At 43.5% G+C, this 18,680-nt stretch overlaps 1 protein-coding gene across 1 annotated transcript in view; it reads right to left on the bottom strand.

Moving 5' to 3' along the window:
- Positions 1–350: 350 nt before the first annotated feature.
- The window catches only part of ATG4A (autophagy related 4A cysteine peptidase), a 56,137-nt gene continuing 37,807 nt past the window's right edge, over positions 351–18,680 (bottom strand). The window contains exons 4-14 of the mRNA XM_012750500.2: positions 17,701–17,772; positions 16,611–16,709; positions 14,122–14,223; positions 13,870–13,942; positions 11,174–11,253; positions 10,365–10,549; positions 10,165–10,243; positions 5,471–5,616; positions 3,858–3,914; positions 1,930–2,038; positions 351–1,368 (exon numbers count right to left, since the gene is read on the bottom strand). Coding sequence (XP_012605954.2) covers positions 1,298–1,368; positions 1,930–2,038; positions 3,858–3,914; positions 5,471–5,616; positions 10,165–10,243; positions 10,365–10,549; positions 11,174–11,253; positions 13,870–13,942; positions 14,122–14,223; positions 16,611–16,709; positions 17,701–17,772 — 1,073 coding nt within the window. The 3' untranslated portion in view covers positions 351–1,297. The remainder of the gene's footprint in view (positions 1,369–1,929; positions 2,039–3,857; positions 3,915–5,470; positions 5,617–10,164; positions 10,244–10,364; positions 10,550–11,173; positions 11,254–13,869; positions 13,943–14,121; positions 14,224–16,610; positions 16,710–17,700; positions 17,773–18,680) is intronic.

Below are 18,680 nucleotides of genomic sequence, written 5' to 3'. Positions count from 1 at the left end.
CTACTGGAAAAAAACAAAGAAAAACATGGAATCTCAGGAAACAAGTGAATAGGTTTGGTGCTAGCTTCCAAATCCCAATTGCTGGCCTTCCTTGGGACTCAGTTAAGGATTGGAGTAGAATGAAGACAAGTAAAAAGGACAAGGAAAGGAAGATGGGAAGGTATTGTTGGGACTTGAGGCATATTCTTACAGGAGAGTGGTTAGCAAAGCTAATTTGATGAATTTGTACTTTCAAACTTATTGTGTTGCTAGTCATGAAATGTTCTGGAATTGTATTTGATGCACAGATTAAATGTGTAATTCACCACATGAATAATTCTTTCTACATATGGCTCTGTCAACCAAAACAGTATAATTCAAACACAATTTATTTTTAATTTCTCAAACAAAAATCAACAATTTAAGTGAGTGATTGGCAAGCTACAGCCTGCAGGCCAAACCCAGCCCTCCACCTGTTTTTGTAAATAAAGTTTTATTGGATTACAGCCATGCTCATTTGCGTGCATATTGTCTATGGCTGCTTTGGCGCTTCAACAGCAGAGTCGAGTAGTTGTGACAGAGGCCGCATGGCCTGCAAAGCCTAAAATATTTACTATCTGGCCCTTTACAGAAAAAATCTGCTGACCCCCTGATTCAAGCGATCATGATTTGATTTAAGGACAGGGTGACATCTGACAAAACTATCAGTAAGAATGGGGACAGTGACTCATCAAATAGTAAGGTTCCCCCAAATAGGAAGGAGATCAAGAAGTGTACATTTTACATCATTTCTTTGACAAATGTCTTGATATAAATTATAATTATTTTAAAATACATATTCAAATAATTTAACAAGAACTTTTTCCTCCCTGATTCAGTCACTTTATTATTTGAGCAAGAGAACAGACTACTGCTTAGTATTTAGCCTAAAAGAGGTCACACCTGAAAGGGTGCAGAAGCGCAGCATAACCATCTCTCATCTGCTGGTGCTTGAAGCAAGATGGGAGTTGCTGTCTTCCAGATTTCCAGCTCATTTCAACAGCTGAAAACTTGCCGTAGCCACCAGGAAGCAACAGACTGCTCCTAATCTTTCTGCTCCTAGGCTCCATGATTGTTTTATTTCATTCTGGTAAAGGGTTGTTGCTGTGTGTTTTGTTTTGTTTTCTGAGAAATGGTGATTGGCTCAGTCATGATTGCTATTGAGTTTGTATGCTGTTGGCATATCAGGCACTTGCTGACTAGAAAAGTTTTATGTAAGAAGTTCATGTTCTTATGGTGCCAGATGGAAGACAGACCTCCAGGTTGAGTTCCTGGTATTCTACACACTGAGAATCTCAAAATCTTCCTCCAGGTCAAAGTCCTCCAGTTGTTCAGTAGAGTCAATGAATTCTATCAGAATACAGAAGTGAGAAAGAAGACAACCTTGACACATGGGTTGAAGGGGTCAATTGATTACATTAGTCATTAAAACTACACATTTTTTAATCACTTTGATAAAGAAAGGCTTGTCTGGAGGAGACTTACAGTTAGGACCACTGCCAAGTATTAGAAATTCTCTATAATGACTCAAAATAACCAGACTTGTTAAAGAGACCTAATCACAGTGATGTGGCCAAGACTCTTCAGGCCCTTTGAGGCACCTTTGAACCACCCATGGCCTCAATTTGTTATTCTGAGCAAGATCATGCAAAAAGGAATTCTAAAAACAATTCTAGTCATCTTGATTTTGCAGAGAACTTTTGCAATGAGCTCATTTTTTTTATCATTCTTTGAAATTGGTAAATATCCGCTCATGAGAAGATTCAGATAACCAGAAGCACCATTTTTTGATCAGTCCACCTGAGTTGAAATTTTACCTTCCACAGAAAGCATGAGCCACATTCGTTTGGTCTCATAAAACAATTGCCACACGTGGGTCTGCAGGCTGAAAGCCCCTGAACAACAGCTCACCTGCCCCAGTGGTTGTCACTTCTGGCTTGGTTGGAGGTACAAAGGGAGGCCAGTGCGATGGATGCTTCTGAACTAATTCAAACATCCTTAAATTCTCCTTTAGAATTTCCTGGGGAGACACAGAAACAGTTGTAAACATTGCAGAATCACAGCCTTTCTGTCCATTTGGCAATCTATAATCTCAAACCCTAAGAGAGTTGCCTGGTGGTTGACAGGTAAAAACAAAGGCCTTGCAAGTACAACCATCCTCTCCTTCAACCATGCGAAGACCCAGCCGTCTTCAGTTCTAGATCCTGTTTGGCCAGGAAGGAAGGATACGGGAGGGAGTATCGTATGGAGGCCAGGACTCATTGCTCACACTCCATCATGAGGCACAGGCTGGCATGGGTCTGGCTCAATTTAGGGGTGAGTTGTTCCTGAAGCACTGGCTCCAAAGAAATGTCAGTTAGTTCAAAGAAATCCATTCCAAGAAAATAATGGTATATATTGGCATGGTTTCAGTTGTAGTCCAATATTTATGGAACATAGCTTAATTTAATGGCATAGTTTTAATCAGAGAATTCTCATTCTACTTTTAAATGTGATATAAATATGGTTTTGCTGCATTCCGAAATGTGTTACCTTTAGAAAATAATTCTCTATTATGCCTCAGTTAATTATTAACTGGGGTTTCAGATTCGGTTAAGGATGTTAGTGTTAATTATTTGCTCACTTGTGAAGAAAAATCTTCCCTCCTTACATTTACAAAGGCACTGTGCCCCCGTCTCTCCCATCCTTTCCTTTCACAAGTAGAACATCATGTCTTCTGCCACCACATCTGGGGCTCTTTAACCTACAGGTGCTCCTCAACTTACGATACGGCCACATCCCAATAAACTCATTGTAAGTTGAAAATAGCGTAAGCCAAAAACAGGCATTTTGTAGACATGATGGGATGCAAAAACATAAAACACTATCTAAAAAACACTGGCAACACAGTACTACGCTGTTGAGTATCAGTTGTTTGCCCTCATGGCCGCATGGCTGACTGGGAGTTGGGGCTGTATTGTACTGTATCTTGCTAGCCCAGGAAAACGTCAAAATTCAAAGTACGACTTCTACTGAATGTGCGTCGCTTTCACATCATCGTAAAGTTGGAAAATCATAAGTTGAACCATAGTAAGTCAGGAACTGTTTGTACCCGTATGCCCTCTCCTCATCCTTTCAATAAGCATGTATCAGTGTCTTCCATATATTTGGCATATGTTAGAGGCTGAGCATGAGGGAGGCAGGCAGATACAATGTTTGGTGAGCCAGTGAACTAATTCCCTTTTACACAGATACCAAAAAGAAAGAATAACTTTACATGGATTTCTGCAAATTGTATTTCCTTTAAGAGGTGGCATGCCCATACTTTATATACATAAGATAGCTAATAGAAGGGCAGACCCTCTAAACTATGATGGAATGAATATATTAAGCTGTAAATGGACCACTAAACAAATAGGAAAGTAGCTTCTTTAATCATGTCAGTGTTATGAACAGAGTAAGGAAGAATTTAGGCTGAGCAATATAAAATTGGCATTTTTAGGTTAAAATAGTAGAAATATTAGCTGAATATGTCATATTATAAAAATTATATTTATATGTCATATCATATAAACTATTAGCTGAATATGTCATATCACTCATAGGCTGAATGAGATGAAACATTAAGTTTCATCCTTAAGAATCTTGCTTACTTGACATACTCAGCATATTGCAAACAAAGCTTTTCTTCAATTCCCCCAAAGTTATGCACAACTCCCTACACTTGATAGTTTCTTTGTTGCCTTAGCTTCTTTCTCTTGCAATAAAGTCATATCAGACTAGGTATACATTACTTTGAAAAACAATCTTAAATTGAGTTACATTCATTTTTTAAGACTAAGAAAAACATATGACTTTACCTTCTGAACAAGGCTACACCAGTTATCAAAGTCTTTTTCTTCTTTGCAGAAAAATCCCTTGGGGGGAAGCAAAAGAACACAATTTAGAATCGCCCTTTGTGTTGCAAGATGGCGCTATACACCCAGAATTGGCATGTGGGCCATTCTCTCTGGATGTGCCTTCCCAGCACCAAACGAGAAAGATTGGCTGGTTTCTCTCTCTCCTAACTCATTGCCTCGCTTGGGCAAACACATTTGCACTCTATCACCATCACTCTCATTCTCACTCTGACTCTTGTTCTCTGTCCCTTTCCCTCCCTGTCTATCTCCCCTCATGCTGCGAGATATTATATTTCAACTTGAAGACCAGTCTTCAAATTATGGGGTCAAGGCCAGGTGCAGTGGCTCATGCCTGTAATCCTAGCACTCTGGGAGGCCAAGGCGGGAGGATCGTTTGATCTCAGGAGTTCAAGAACCAGCCTGAGCAAGAGCGAGACCCCGTCTCTACCAAAAATAGAAAGAAATTAGCTGCACAACTAAAAATATATAGAACAAATTAGCTGGGCATGGTGGCGCATAACTATAGGCCCAGCTACTCGGGAGGCTGAGGCAGGAGGATCACTTGAGCCCAGGAGTTTGAGGTTGCTGTGAGCCAGGCTGACACCATGACACTCTAGCCTGGGTAACAGAGTGAGACTCTGTCTCAAAAAAAAAAAAAAAAAATACGGGTCAATTCCACCATATTCAGTGCATAGATATGTACATCTACAAAGAATATTCAATTAAGCCAGCAAACAAAAGCCAAATAGTCCTTTTAGCCACAGGCAATATTTAATAAGGTGGCTTTGACCTTCAGGGAATTATCGGAATAAAGAGAAACATCAGACTCCTTCCCCAACCTCAAAGCCACCTGACAGTAGTGAAAGAATGGTCCACAAGAAGAGGACCCTCAGCTCTTGGTCACTGGGGCTGTTACAGTTGGATTAACTGGGAAAAGAGGATACAGACAGGCCTCAGAACCACTGGCTACTTCACAGGCAGATACCCCCTCAGTGTGTGTAGACAGAAATCACATTTCTGGGGAAAAAGCTCTACAACTTCCTGGATTATGTGCACTGAGAAATGGGTACTATCCATCCAGGGGGTCTCATTCCTTTATCACTCCCTAGCTATGTCCCACCTTACTCCCTGTGCCTATGTGGCAATAATTCGAGGACAAGAAGGAAAAGGGGAAAAGATGCTTATACTAATAATAACTAACATTTAAAGAATGCTCATTACAATGTTCCAGGCCCTGCGCTAAGTGCCTTACACACATTGTACCTCATATACCCCCACAAAGAAGGAACTATTATTTCCCTCATTTTAGAGATGGGAAGACTGGAGCTCATAAAGATTAAATGACTTTTCCCCTAAGTCCATATCTAGTAAATGGCAGAGCTGGGACTCCAATCAGAGCAGTGTGGCTCCAGGGTCCGTGTATTCCTTCCCCTCTACACTCCACTGCCTCCCACGGGGGCAGTGAGCAAACGTATTCTTGCCAACCTCCCTAGGAACCTGGATAATTCCCAGGGAACCAATATGTAACAGGGTGGCGTTGTATTTCCTGGCCCACTCAACCTTTGGATACCCACCAATGCTACGGAAGGATCCAAATTCAGGATGTTCATTCGCTGTGGGGACTGCAGGCAATGGAAAGTCTGGTCATCCACCATTCCATTCTCTTCAGTGTCGACAAAGGTCTGGGTTGTGTGAGGGTCCAAGAAGATGAGCTCGTCGCCTGTTTTGAAGGAGACATGCTCAGACCTTTGAAGAACCACCGGCCCTGGCCCACTGTTGTCTTTGGGAGGAGGCGCTCTGGTTCTCCTAACCCCTCCCTTGGTGACAATGAGAATGGGATGACAGAAAGCCTGAAGCCAGCATGAGCATGCTTGAAGGAAGCCACGTGCACCCAAATCTAATCATTCAACAAGAAGACGAGCCCTAGCATTCACATCTCCTCAAGTCCAAGTCCAAAAATGGGAAGTGACAGGTTTGAGAAAAGGTGGGAATGAGAGACCACAGATGGCACGGCAGGCTCTGTGAGCAGCAGTAGCAAAGAGGCGGTAGGTAGAGTCACCAGGCCATGAGCCCAGGTGCCAATGGGGAACTTTCTGCCTCTTTCAACATTGGAAAGCATCTCACTGTAGACCATTGGTTCTCAGACCTATGCTCAGAGAGCACATCTGGTAGGGGAAAAGGCCTTGGCCTCCAAAAGAAATGCTACCCAGACAGAATGGGAATGCTAACTCTGTCACAGACGAGATCCCAATGACCTGACTTCTCGTCCTCGTTAACTAGCAAGTTAGTAATTCTTAGCAAGTTAGTCAATGCTTGTCAGAAAGCACTGCCTTTGTCACATTAACATCAGCCCACATACACCTTATTGGGAAAACTCACTTTGAAATGACTGACCCTTACACATGACACAAGCCATACTTCATTAAATTGAAAAAACCTGGCCCAAAAATGGTGTGGGAGGAGTTGGAGATAATAAAATTTCTACTTTGAGCTGATATTTGAAGGGCTGAGAGTCTCTCCTCAGCCACATGCCAAGTAGATGAAAGTACCTAAGGGTGTAACCTAACCTCACTGTCCAGGCCTGAGGGCCATCTGGGTCTTTGTGTCCTCGACTGTGTCAGATTACCAAAGAGAGATCTACCTGCGGCAGGAGATTGGGGTAGAAGGGATGCCCCAGACACCCTCTCTGAAATAGCATCCAGGATTGTGTTGGGCACATCTATATGTTTCTGTTGGCAACAGCTGTGTTGCTGATGTCTCACAAAAGTTGAACTTTTCTCTATCATAAACCAAGGACAAACCACTTAATTCACTCTCTGTCTTAATTTTCTTAATTTTAACTGGGGTCATTGGGCCTGTTCTAGTTACTTCACAGGGTATTATGAGAACCAGAAGATTTGACCTCTGTGGAATGCTTAAAACAGGTGTCCTCAAACTATGGCCCGCAGGCCACATGCGGGTGTTTTGCCCTTTTGTTTTTTTTACTTCAAATTAAGATATGTGCAGTGTGCATAGGAATTTGTTCATAGTTTTTTTAAAACTATTGTCCGGCCCTCCAATGGTCTGAGGGACAGTGAACTGGCCCCCTGTTTAAAAAGTTTGAGGAAAACACAATATAAATACAAAGTGGTTAGAGAATTATCTGATTGCAAATCGAAAGTGTTTACCTACAATGTCTGTGTAAGAGCATATAGAAATCAATGCCCGCATATGACTTGCTTTATGAAAGTCAAGGCAGATATTCCCCTAGATCACAGGTTGGTGAGATTAGTGATGTCAAAAAAGCCTCAGGTCACTCTATAGAATAACAATCAAGATGTTTCAAAGGAAGCCCACCTAAGGCCATAGAGAGGGAACAGGAAAAGGGAGTTGTGGATCAGAAAACAGAAAGCCAAAGTAGGGTTAGAACCAAGCTATCTGCCAGAGCGTGAATTAAGGTGCTAGGAATAATAACGTTTTCTCTGACTCTGGCCAGGACCTTTTCCCATGGGGGCTGTGTGTGTGTGTGTGTGTGTGTGTGTGTGTGTGTGTGTGTGTGTGTGCGTGCGCGCACACGCAAGCGCAGTGGAGCTTTGCGGGCTGCTCTGCTTCTGAGAGTACTTATAAGAGATATAGTGGAAAGTGTAAAAAAATCCTAGAAATGATGTGGAGACTAAACAAAGGTCTCTAATGAAGCCTGGGGAAAAGAGGCAGGGAACCAATATTTCCTTCTTTCTAAGCAGGCAAAATCTGATGTCCAGAGTCTCACCCTGGCCATATCCTCCCACACCCAGAGCTTCTCCCTGCTTCCCACTGGGCAGGAGGGCCCAAATTACTATGGAATCCTGGCTGCACTACTGTTTATCTGAGTGACTTTGAGCAAATACTCTCTCTTAATCTTAGTTTTGCTACATGTGAAATGGAAATAACAGTCTCTACCTCGCAGGGGTGTTGTGCTAATATACATATATATGTATACAGAGAGAGAGAGAAAAAAAAACATTGAGTCCCTGGCACAGGACAGCTGTTTAGAAAATGGCAATTCTCATCCCTTCCTCCTTTCACACATTCTGCCAATCTGGACCACCCAGCCTCATACATTAAGGGGGTGAGTCACAAAAGGGGAGTTGGAGGGACTTGGGGGCCTCAAGTGAAGTTTGCACAAAGGATCTATAAAAGTTAACAGGCAAATGGGTACTATGTGAACCTCTGTCTTGGGCTATTAAAGAATGGAGGATTGTCCATACCTCTTTAATGAGTAGTCAAACTTTGCAGAAGTTACCCTGACCCAGTGGCCTCAGGAAACAAGAGGGCTATGCCACCGTGGTGAATTCCCTCTAGGTAACTTGGAATAGACAGCCCATGGCACCCAGGAATCATATACACTATTAACTGAGATATCTCCGAAATTATTTTCCAATCTGTTTGGTGAATGTTTGTGTCCCCCCAGAATTCATAGCTGAAATCCTAACCCCAATGTGATGCTATTAGGAGGTGGGGCCTTTCGGAGGTGATTAAGTCATGAGGGTGGAGACCTCATGCATGGGATTAGTGCCCTTATAAAAGAGACCTCAAAAAGTTCCCTGACCCCTTATGCCATGTAAGAACACAGCAATAAACAGCCATCTATGAAGAAGGAAGCAGGCTCTTACCAGACACCAAATCTACAGTGCCTTGATCTTGGACTTCCAGCCTCCAGAATGGTGAGAAATCAATTTCTGTTGTTTATCATAAGCCACGCAGTCTATACTATTCTATTATAGCAGCCCGCGTGGACCAAGTCAAAAACAAACCATAGGAAATCTATTTTTTGCAACATTCTCTTTGAACTCCAAAACTTAGAGGGCATCAAAATATACATAACTCCACATATTGGGTTTTTCACTTAGAAAAATAAAAGCTGCTACAGATGCCACGTTTTCCATTAAGCTGTAGTTCTTACACTCGACCAATAGATGGCAGCATTAGAGAGCGCAGAGGCAGCTGTGCAGCCCCGCCCCAGCCTCAAAAGAGGAAGAAAGAGGTGCTGGGGTCAGGCGAGGTGGAGCCGCCTTTCACTGAGTGTGTACTATATGCCTGGCTGATTGCTGAACGCCTTGCTGTGAGATGACAACATGGTGAGTCAGGCGCTAGCCCTATTTGACATAACAGGAACCTGAGACTGAAAGTTGATATCCTTTTCCTGCAGTCACACAGCTAGCAAGTGGAGGACTGGCATGCAGTCAGGTGTGTCTGCTTCCATCCTGCCTCACCTCCCTGAATGTCCCAGGAGGAGATGGGGTGGGGAGGGTGAATAAGGCCATCTCCACCCTGTCCTCTGCACACCCCCTCCTGCCATTCCCTCATAACCGCTCTAGCTCTCCCTTGCCTGCTGGCCAATCTAAGCTCATGCCTTGCTTGAGGCCCAGTCTCAGACCACTCCACTCCTGCAAGAAGTGTCCTGTACCAAATTTCCCTGGATGCATCACTCGCTAACTCACGCTCTTCAGCACTAACCAGGTGTCTAGGCCCTTAGTCCTCAGAGCATGGTCTGTGGAGCAGCAGGGCGGCGCCACCTAATTAGAGATGCAGAATCCCTGGCCCTAACCCAGACCGGCTGAATCTGCATTCAGACAGGCTCACAAGGTCATTCCTGTGCACGCTGGAGTTTGAGAAGTGTTGGGTTACCTTGCCTTGAGTGCCAAGGGCCTTAAATGTCTGTGGTCTCAGCTAGTGAGAAAGGTGGCTGGGTTTCCCGGGGTGCCCATCTATTTAGGGACTGTCGGGCTGCTCAGTAGGGTCCACGTTAGGAGGTTAGTGGTTTTAAGGCTTAGCCCCCATTATCAGGAAAGGGACACTTCTGTGTTTGTCCCCTCTGAACTGAACAATGAGCCAGCAGGCCCAGCTGCAGGGGCCTGGGAAGCCAGAGGACGGCTCCCAGCCTGACCGCCTGAACCCCAATAAGGGGGCGGATTGGCAAAACCAAAGGAATGAAACCCCGCTGCTCTGGGCCCCACAGGCAGGAGAGAGAGATGTGCTGGAGCAATGCTGCGACCCTGGGGCTGTCCAGTGGGGAAGCAGTTGGAACCATCTTATCGAGAGGCACTGAAAAGGGACCTGCTTTCCGTCAGGCACGTGGAAGTGTTATTCTCTGTAGATCAGGCCAGACAGAAGGAGCTGAGCAGAGGCTGCAGCATCCCTGGGCTAGACAGGGGCCCGCTAACCGGAATTGCCTGGTCTCCCGTGCAGACCTTCTCCCGACCCCCTCCCCTAGCCCGTGATGACTTACTTGTGATTCCTCCTTTCTTACCTAAGAATCCTATGAAATAATAGGCGTTATTTGGTTTTCCTCCTAATGCCCCTAAAGACTGTGGCATCTTAAAACACTCCTGGAGGGAAAGAGAGTGCAAGATTCTCAACTCACTTGTAGACTGCTGCTCACGGATCTCTGTGCTGACATGGCGGTGTGATGGGCAGGCCGCAATGGGCTCGGGGAAAGGAGCGACTTACTTTGAAGGCGTCAACATAGACAGGATTGATTTGGTTTATGCCCAGGCGAAGGGGGACAATGAGAAGCAGGGGTTTCCAGGCTGGGCAGTAGGCAGAGGTGCCCTTACTCTGGTTTGAAGCAGTCAGAGAATCGGGGCTTTCACCAGCTGTGTCTGCACTCAAGGGAAGGACACAGCACATTTTTTCTAGAAACAGAAGAAAGCTGGGTAAGTAAGAGGTGTCCAGCCTTAGGAGATAACTTCAAAAACAAAACTAAGGGGGATCTCACGTTCTCCTGCCCTGCCTAAAAGGTCCTTCCCTCTGCCACCAGGGCCTAGCTGGCCCTCCCTCCTACAGGAAATACAGGCCATTCCTCCAGCCCTCGTGTCCTTTCTGGCCACTGAGCACTTGATTCACTCCCAACAGAGGTTCTACTTCACTGAAAGAGCTTCATTCCTCAACTGGTCTGCAAGGGCCTTTGAGACAGGGACTATATCTTTAGGTTGCACTAACTCCCCAGGGGAGAGAGCTCAGGCCCAGACAGGCTGGGCCTCCATGAAAGATCTGTTGGCACTTTAACAGATTATACACACTTTGGGCTTCCTGCAGGGAATGCATGTAGTGCTTCACTGAAGGGCAGCAAAGACCTTCTAGTGGTTTTCTCCCTTTCAGAAAGCTGGGAGGGAAGAGAATTGAAGCCCAGAGCTCCCTTGGGATCCCCTGCCCTGGTGGGGAAGGCCAGAGAGACTCTCTCGAGCCCCAGATTTCCGAATGGTGAGGAAGAAACTTGTCACCCATCAATCAGGAAGGCAAATGGGCTAGGGACTCACTGATATCTTCAATGACCACTGTGTTATCCATTGAAACATAAACAGCCAAGGAATTCCATTCGTCAAATAAAGCAAGTTTTCTGCAAAGCAACATAGAATGAAGTCACAATGGGAGAAGACGGAAGTATCAGCAGGAAGCAGTACAGTTTACACCCGGTGTTCCTAAAGTCACCAGACACTGAGCCACAGAGAAGCTGGTGTTCAGGTCAGCTCTGTCTCCTTTGCCAGAGCTCTGAGATATTCCATGTCTAGGGACCCTGAGCGTGCCACAGAGTCACCGTATCGGAACTTCAAATAGAAGGCTCTGCTTTACAATCTGGAAAAGTCTACCTCACAAAAGTGACAGTACTCCTGGGCAAAAAAAGAAAAGTTACCTATGTATCTGCTTCCAAAATCCCAAGAGATTTGTTTTCATACATAAAAGACATTCTGACTTACTGCTTTTTGTTTGTTTGGATAAAGGAAACTGTCACTAAATATATATATATTTGTTTGGGATCATAGGTAATATAGAGAATGAGTCCCAAGAAAACACAAAGAAAGGGAGAGAGAGAGGGAGAGAGAATCTCTTCTACTCCTTCCCAGCTGCACTGAAAATGTCCCTCAAGTAGACTTAGGCCTCACATTGACTTGGGTGCCAAGCCTTTCTGATTGGCAGCTGAAGAGGGCCAGTAGGCTGAATTGTAGGACTTCAGGGGAGATTAGAAAGAAAACCCCCTTAGGCTGGGCGCGGTGACTCACGCTTGTAATCCTAGCACTCTAGGAGGCTGAGGGGGGCGGATTGCTCAAGGTCAGGAGTTCAAAACCAGCCTGAGCGAGACCCCGTCTCTACTATAAAAATAGAAAGAAATTAATTGGCCAACTAATATATATATATAAAAGTTAGCCGGGCATGGTGGCTCGTGCCTGTAGTCCCAGCTACTTGGGAGGCTGAGGCAGGAGGATCGCTTGAGCCCAGGAGTTTGAGGTTGCTGTGAGCTAGGTTGACGCCACGGCACTCACTCTAGCCTAGGCAAGAAAGCGAGACTCTGTCGAAAAAAAAAAAAAGAAAAAAGAAAAAAAAAAAAAAAGAAAACCCCCTTAAAAGAGAGATTATCTGAGGTCTAAGTAACATAATTATTTCTTCCTTCCTTCTTCTCCCCTTACCAGTTGGAGAGAAGACCTGTTTAGCCTGGCTACTTCTGGGCTATGTGGGCAAAGCCCAGTCCCACTGGACAAAAGAAAAAACATTCTCTCTACCAAAGTAGTTCCCAGGAAGAGGTTAACTACTATTGCACTTTTATATTATTCACTTTAATATATTATCTTTCCCCAGAATAATAATAATGAACTGTTGTTAGTGATAACAATGATGATGAATCAGAACCTACTCGAATTCTCTTTAAAAATGTATGTTTCCACTTTGTTGCTGGGAACCTCAAAATTGAGAAGAAAGAAGCACATTCTGAGGGATGTCATTTAAAAACCAACCATTTCAAGCCGGGTTTTAGGCTCAGCACAGCCATTCTGATCCTTCACACTTTCTAGCCTGGGTTCCTACAGCAGTTCCCCAAATACTCCCAGATAGATCCTCACTCGGCAGAGTCAAGGATGCGTGAGGCACTCTAAGGTGAGAAAGTGGTCTCAGGGAGGCTGCACTGTTAGCAAGGAGTAAAGCCAAGGTAGAGGTTTTCCTTGGGTCCCCAGTAAATTCAGACTGCTCTCCTCACATGCACATCCAGAAATTATTGTAGTCCATGGAAGACTGGCTAACAATTGAAACAGGGCCCCACGGGTGCTTTGCATGGAGCAAGTCCCACCAGAATGCCCAAGAACTGAAGTACTCTACACCAAAGGAGGACACATGGTTCAATCTTCTGATCCCTAAATCTGTCACCAGATTCTGACTGTCATTTTCATTTAGTCATCGAGCATTTATTGAGCACTGAGTACTTCTGCATGCCAGGCAGTTTTCTGTGCTGGTGTTACAAAGTGAACAAGACAGATACAATCTCTGTGCTCATGGAGTTTTCATTTGGTGATAGGTTGTCAGGAAGGAGAGTGACACCAGGAGAGGCAGCCTGCAGGGGTAACTACTAATGCCACTCACCCTATTCACTTCTAAAAGTTTGTCCTGGCCTCTCTACTTCACCTCTTGCAGTGGGAGGCGAATTCTGGAATTTAACAGGGCAACTGCAAAAGTGCCATATTGGGGTATCCTGTGTCTGCTAAGAGATGACAAACTGATTCCAAGACTCCCTTGGGGTTTGTCTCCTCCAATAGGTGGTGAGTTCCTTAAAGCAAGGCTGTGTCTGGTTTATTTCTGTAGACCACACACTTAGCACGGTAAAGTCATTCAGTAAATGCTGAATGAATTCACAGGGATTTTTTTAGTACTATGAAGTCCTTTGGGAATCCAGTGGGAGTCCAGTTCTGACTTAGGCTGCCTCAGCCTCCACCACTTACTATGAACCTTTTGGCTTCAAAGGAACCCTCTGGCTAATGACTCCCTGGCATGTATGAGATACTAAACGAGTTCTGGGGTACAACCACATATACTGATATCAATGAATACAACTCTGATATACCAAGGTACATGTGGGAGGGCTAGCTTAGTGAGATTGCGAGAATACCTAGGTTGATTGGAAGTTTAGTTGGCTGAGGAGAGAAGCATAGAAGATAGTAGAATGAGGCAGATGCCAGACTCTTTTACTTACTTTAACACCTGTGCAACTGTATTTGGTCCAAACCATTCGCCAATTGATTTCCCTTCTCCTACACCCATTTGTGCTGTTTTTATGTGGAAAAAATTAACACGTTAGCAAAAGATCTTCCAACAAACCACAAACTCCTAATTTTTTGCATAAATAATTATGCAGATGGACAATTTAGTGGAGCCACAGGTAAGGTGGGGGACAAGAAGGATCAGGAATAGGCATTGCCTTTAAACTATTGATTTGTGGCCTTACCCATTTGATGGATAGAGTAGCAACAATCTTTTCTATCTAAGAAGCATTGTAGGATCCGCTGGTATTCTTTGGGTTGTTCTTTTTGTTTCTCCCAGTTCCAGTCTTTGTAGGGGAAAAATGGGTTAAAATCATTTTTGTAACAGTTTATTACCTCTCTGCACTTTTATTGTAACTGCCAAGTTAGAAGGAAAACAAAGAAGCTACATCTAGAAGGCGGGAATGACCAAGTCAGAACATTCCTAAGTATCTTTCATTCTGATGACAAAGACATCTGGAAACTGATTACTTTCAAAGACGCAGTGGGTATAAAATAAAAGCAAAACAAGAAGCTCTAAGGGCTGGAGCTAGATAACTGCTGCTATGTAAAAAGAATGTCACCAAGGCCTTTCTGGCCTGCAATCGGTAAACAGAAGGTCACCACAAAGCCTGATAGTATATCCGTATATAACCCAGACGTCACAATGTCTCATCTCCACACGGATAGCAATGGCTTTTGTCCTTGTATTTTGGCAATGTTGCCAAAAGGGCCTGTGAGGGGAAGTACTGCCTTGACATACAACAGTTCACAGGGGAATATACATAATTCACAACTAAGGAAGCTTAAAAAAATTTGCACACTGCTGTTTCTTACACCACCTTTTTAAAAGTCCACACTTGAACTTGGGTAAAAAAATACCTTTGCTATCAAGGTGTTCAAGGTTTCCTCAAGACCAAAACCAAAATAACTGCATTTGTAGGGATCTTATCTGTGCCTTAGGCACAGCCCCCTCAAATACTACAACTTATTTAGGACAACTGCAAAAACTCTATATAATCACTGCTGTGGATGGCATGCACCACTCCAATCCTCTGACCTCGAAGAACTCTGTCTAATGGGACAGATTTCTGAGGTTTATTAATAATTTGTTGCCAAGACTCTCTCTCCTGAGGTTTTCGAAAGAGTTTGAATTAAAGACTGAAATGTACTTGAAGCCAAAGGCCATTATCTCCAGAATCTTCAGTTTTATCTAGCTTCTAGTATTTCTGAAACCAAAGTTTTAAACTTCAGATCCAGTATGGCCTTCACAGGCCATGCCCAACTTTTTTCATTAGCTACCAAATTGTCCAGTTCTGGGGAAATCCTGATTAGCTGGCTGCTAAGTCCCACAAAATATTTACTGATGACAGTGCTAAGTGAACACCCCACTTCATTTTTAAAATAGCTGAATAGGAAACAATCCAAAAAACTTCTTTACAAAATTGCATCTTCTAATTCATCTTAGCTATAAGATCTCTTTCCAAATTCTTCCTGCTACTTGCTTTCATATTAAAACAACTGAGACTGCTGACTGATGAGGGTTTTTTTCCAGTTCACTCCCCACTTCCAGAACTCACTTTCAGAATAATCATCTTACAGTATTTTATAAATGAGAAAAAGTTAAATAGTAAGAATGGTCCTGCACCAAGAAGCATATGTGTTGTAGAGAACTCACTGGACACAGAGTCAGAAGATCTGTATTCTATTCCCAAATCTTTGCTTTCTTGCTGTTGGACCCTGGGCAAATCATGCCACTTCCCTGAGCCTCAGTTTCCTCATCTGTAAAGCAGAAATTATGATACTACCAGGGGAAGCAGGCACAAGATATCCTAAACCCTGAAGAGAAGGCAATAAGCCCTAAAACCTCCTCAGACTCTTCCTTAATCCTCTCTGGAAGCTGCAGCAGGATCTGCGAGTTTGCACGGTGGGGAAAGGACAGTGATGCTTCTATACCTCTGAATCTCAGTTAGTAACAGCCCATGGGTTGAGCAGCCCAATCTCATCCAAAAAGTCCTTTCACTCTCTCATCTCCAAGTCCAACTGCACTTTCACCCAAGTGCCTGAACTGGCATCCAGACAAGGTCATCCTTCAGATGCCCACAGGGCAGCACATGCATGTCTCAAGAAAGCAAGACTCAAGACTTCCAGCAACCATTACCAGAAAGTCCTTAATTAATGAAGGGGCCTCCCGAGGAAGCTAATTTAAGGATTCCTTTATCATCAACTGGACATCCTAAGTGAGCCAAAACCAAAATAGTGCCAGCTTCCTCATTAGGTACTTCCTTTGGGTCACTTACATCCTTCGCTAGGCAGATATTTATTTTAAATGAGGTCAAGAAACAGACTTACCACCACACCCTTCTTCCTGCTGCCTTCGTTATCTGGTATTTTTTAAGGGCTCACTCAAACAATAGCAAAGACGAAAACTCCAAATGACACACCTGCCTCAATGTTCAGTTCTGTCCCAGGAAAATAACTCTCTGACTTGGTGAGTCACAAGGAAATACTGGCTGTTTCCTTCCTATGAGGAGCTTTGTCAACTTAGCCCTATCACTTGAGCTTGCAGAGAGCATTTTAGGACCTGCAGCATTGTCACTGAGCGTTCCTAAAGCTCAGCATCAATGCCAAACCAACAGCAGCAAGTGATACTGCAGAGATCTCTGAAGCAATTTACAGAACAAATGTAACTCACCCCTTCCCAAGTGTCTACAGATAAGGGCTTGAGCCAGCATCATCTGTCCACAGCGTAGCATACATCCCCAGCCAGCATCCGATGAAGGGCCTGTTCCCCCTGTTGGCAAAGTGGATGGGAATGAATATAGGTTCCCTGAATCGCCTCTTCCTGAAACATCACCATATTTGGGACTCATACAAGATGGGCAAACATGCATCCTCTGAAAACGCAGGCAAGAGATATAGCCAAAGATCAAACAGAATTTAGGTATAGGATTGGAACTTGCAAAGTTAGTTCTGAGTCAACCAAAATAGGTTCTACACCTAAAAACAAAACAAGAGAATTAAACCTGCCCCTTAGGTTTTCTGCTTGCAGACTTCTAGGTATGCATGCAATTTGGTAGATGACTGCCATGTATGAATACCAATACTTAGTCCATTCCATGTCATCATCTGCTGGACCAAACCTTTCCTTGCACAGCTCACTTGCATGGCCCTAAACTTCTCAGGAAAGCCAATCTTACCTTAGTTAAAGAACAAATACTACCAAAGGTAGTCGCCATCTAGAAAAAAGGACTCATACCTGTAATCCTAGCACTAAGGACAAGTGCTAGGGCAAGGCGGGAGGATCACTTGAGCTCAGGAGTTTGAGACAAGCCTGAGCAAGAGCGAGACCTTGTCTCTACTAAAATAGAAAAATTAGCCAAGCACAGTGGCTCACACCTGTAGTCCCAGCTACTCAAGAGGCTGAGGCAGGAGGATTGCTTGAGCCCAGGAGTTGCAGTGAGCTATGATGACATCACTGAACTCTTAACTGGGGTGACAGAGCAAGACCTGGTCTCAAAAAAACAAAACAAAACAAAAACAAAAACAAAAACAAAAAAAACCCAAAAAGTATCCTGGCATAACATGTAAACATCATGGAACCATATATGATGGGATACTTCAGCAGTGAAACTTTTGGATGAAGTAGAAGACTTACCTATTCCCCTAAATCAAATTCTTTGCCATAGTGAGCTGTTAATTTTGAGGTTTCTGTGAAGTCACTGAAAACCTCAGGCAAGCTATCTACAAGGAAGAAAGCACAGTACAACAAATGATATACCTACCAATCGGTGAAAATTTCCTTCTGTATGTAAACCATAGACGAGCACTTATATCAGACAACAGCTTAGACTTTTCTGTAATTAAATGTAAAATTAAAATTAAATCACCATATCTCATCTAAAAATACCTGCCTTCAACTTCCTGAGCCAGCAGCAAACGTAATTTCAAATAACCAGTCAATTCCATTATTATGGGGCTAGGGAAATTCATACGGAACCCAATCTCACTTTAGCCAAATAATTTCGATATTTTCCCCCCACCACCACCACCACCTATGTTTTGACCAGAGCTATTTGACCGGTCCAATGACGTTAGGTGGTTCCTGTCCCCTTCTTACTGAGCTTCATGGCCCTGACAGGAACTAATGCTGGGGTCATGGCCAAAAGACAAGGAATAGAAAAATTAAAGATCTTAGATAACCCACTAACAGGGCGATGAGCCTTGCTTTGAATGATGGTGGTTGGTTGGATCTCATGTCAGTGCCCATTGTTTATTTTTTAAAACCAAGGGTGGGTTTGTTTGTTTGTGTGTATGTGTGTGTGTGTGTGTTTGACTAAAAAGAAAACGTCCCTGCTAAGCAAATTAACTATGTAAGAAATTTATTCATAGTACCTAGTACAACTGGCATTTATTATCTAAATGGATATATAACATCACAAATGTTTTTGTGACTTTTTCCAAAGCATGCTTTCTTGGACTTTATGACATAAATTTACTTTGATGGCTATGAATATAGCTTCCACATTTCCATCTGTACTTAGATGTGGTTCTGTCTTTCTTAGTCATCTCTTTCCCCCTTTTCAACAATACATTCATATTTATATTCTGTATAGAACTTATAGTCATTTCATTTAAAATAAAAAAGGGAAATGTAATTTTAGCCAATGGTTTTGATTTTCTCTCTTCCATTTTCTTTGAGGAAATCAGATAGTTGAGCTGCTGGATTTTCCCTATCCTCCATGCCCCCAGTGCCTAGCATACT

This window comes from Microcebus murinus, chromosome X (assembly GCF_040939455.1).
Source record: "Microcebus murinus isolate Inina chromosome X, M.murinus_Inina_mat1.0, whole genome shotgun sequence".
Classification (NCBI taxonomy): Eukaryota; Metazoa; Chordata; class Mammalia; order Primates; family Cheirogaleidae; genus Microcebus; species Microcebus murinus.
This window is presented reverse-complemented; position numbering and strand designations above follow the sequence as displayed.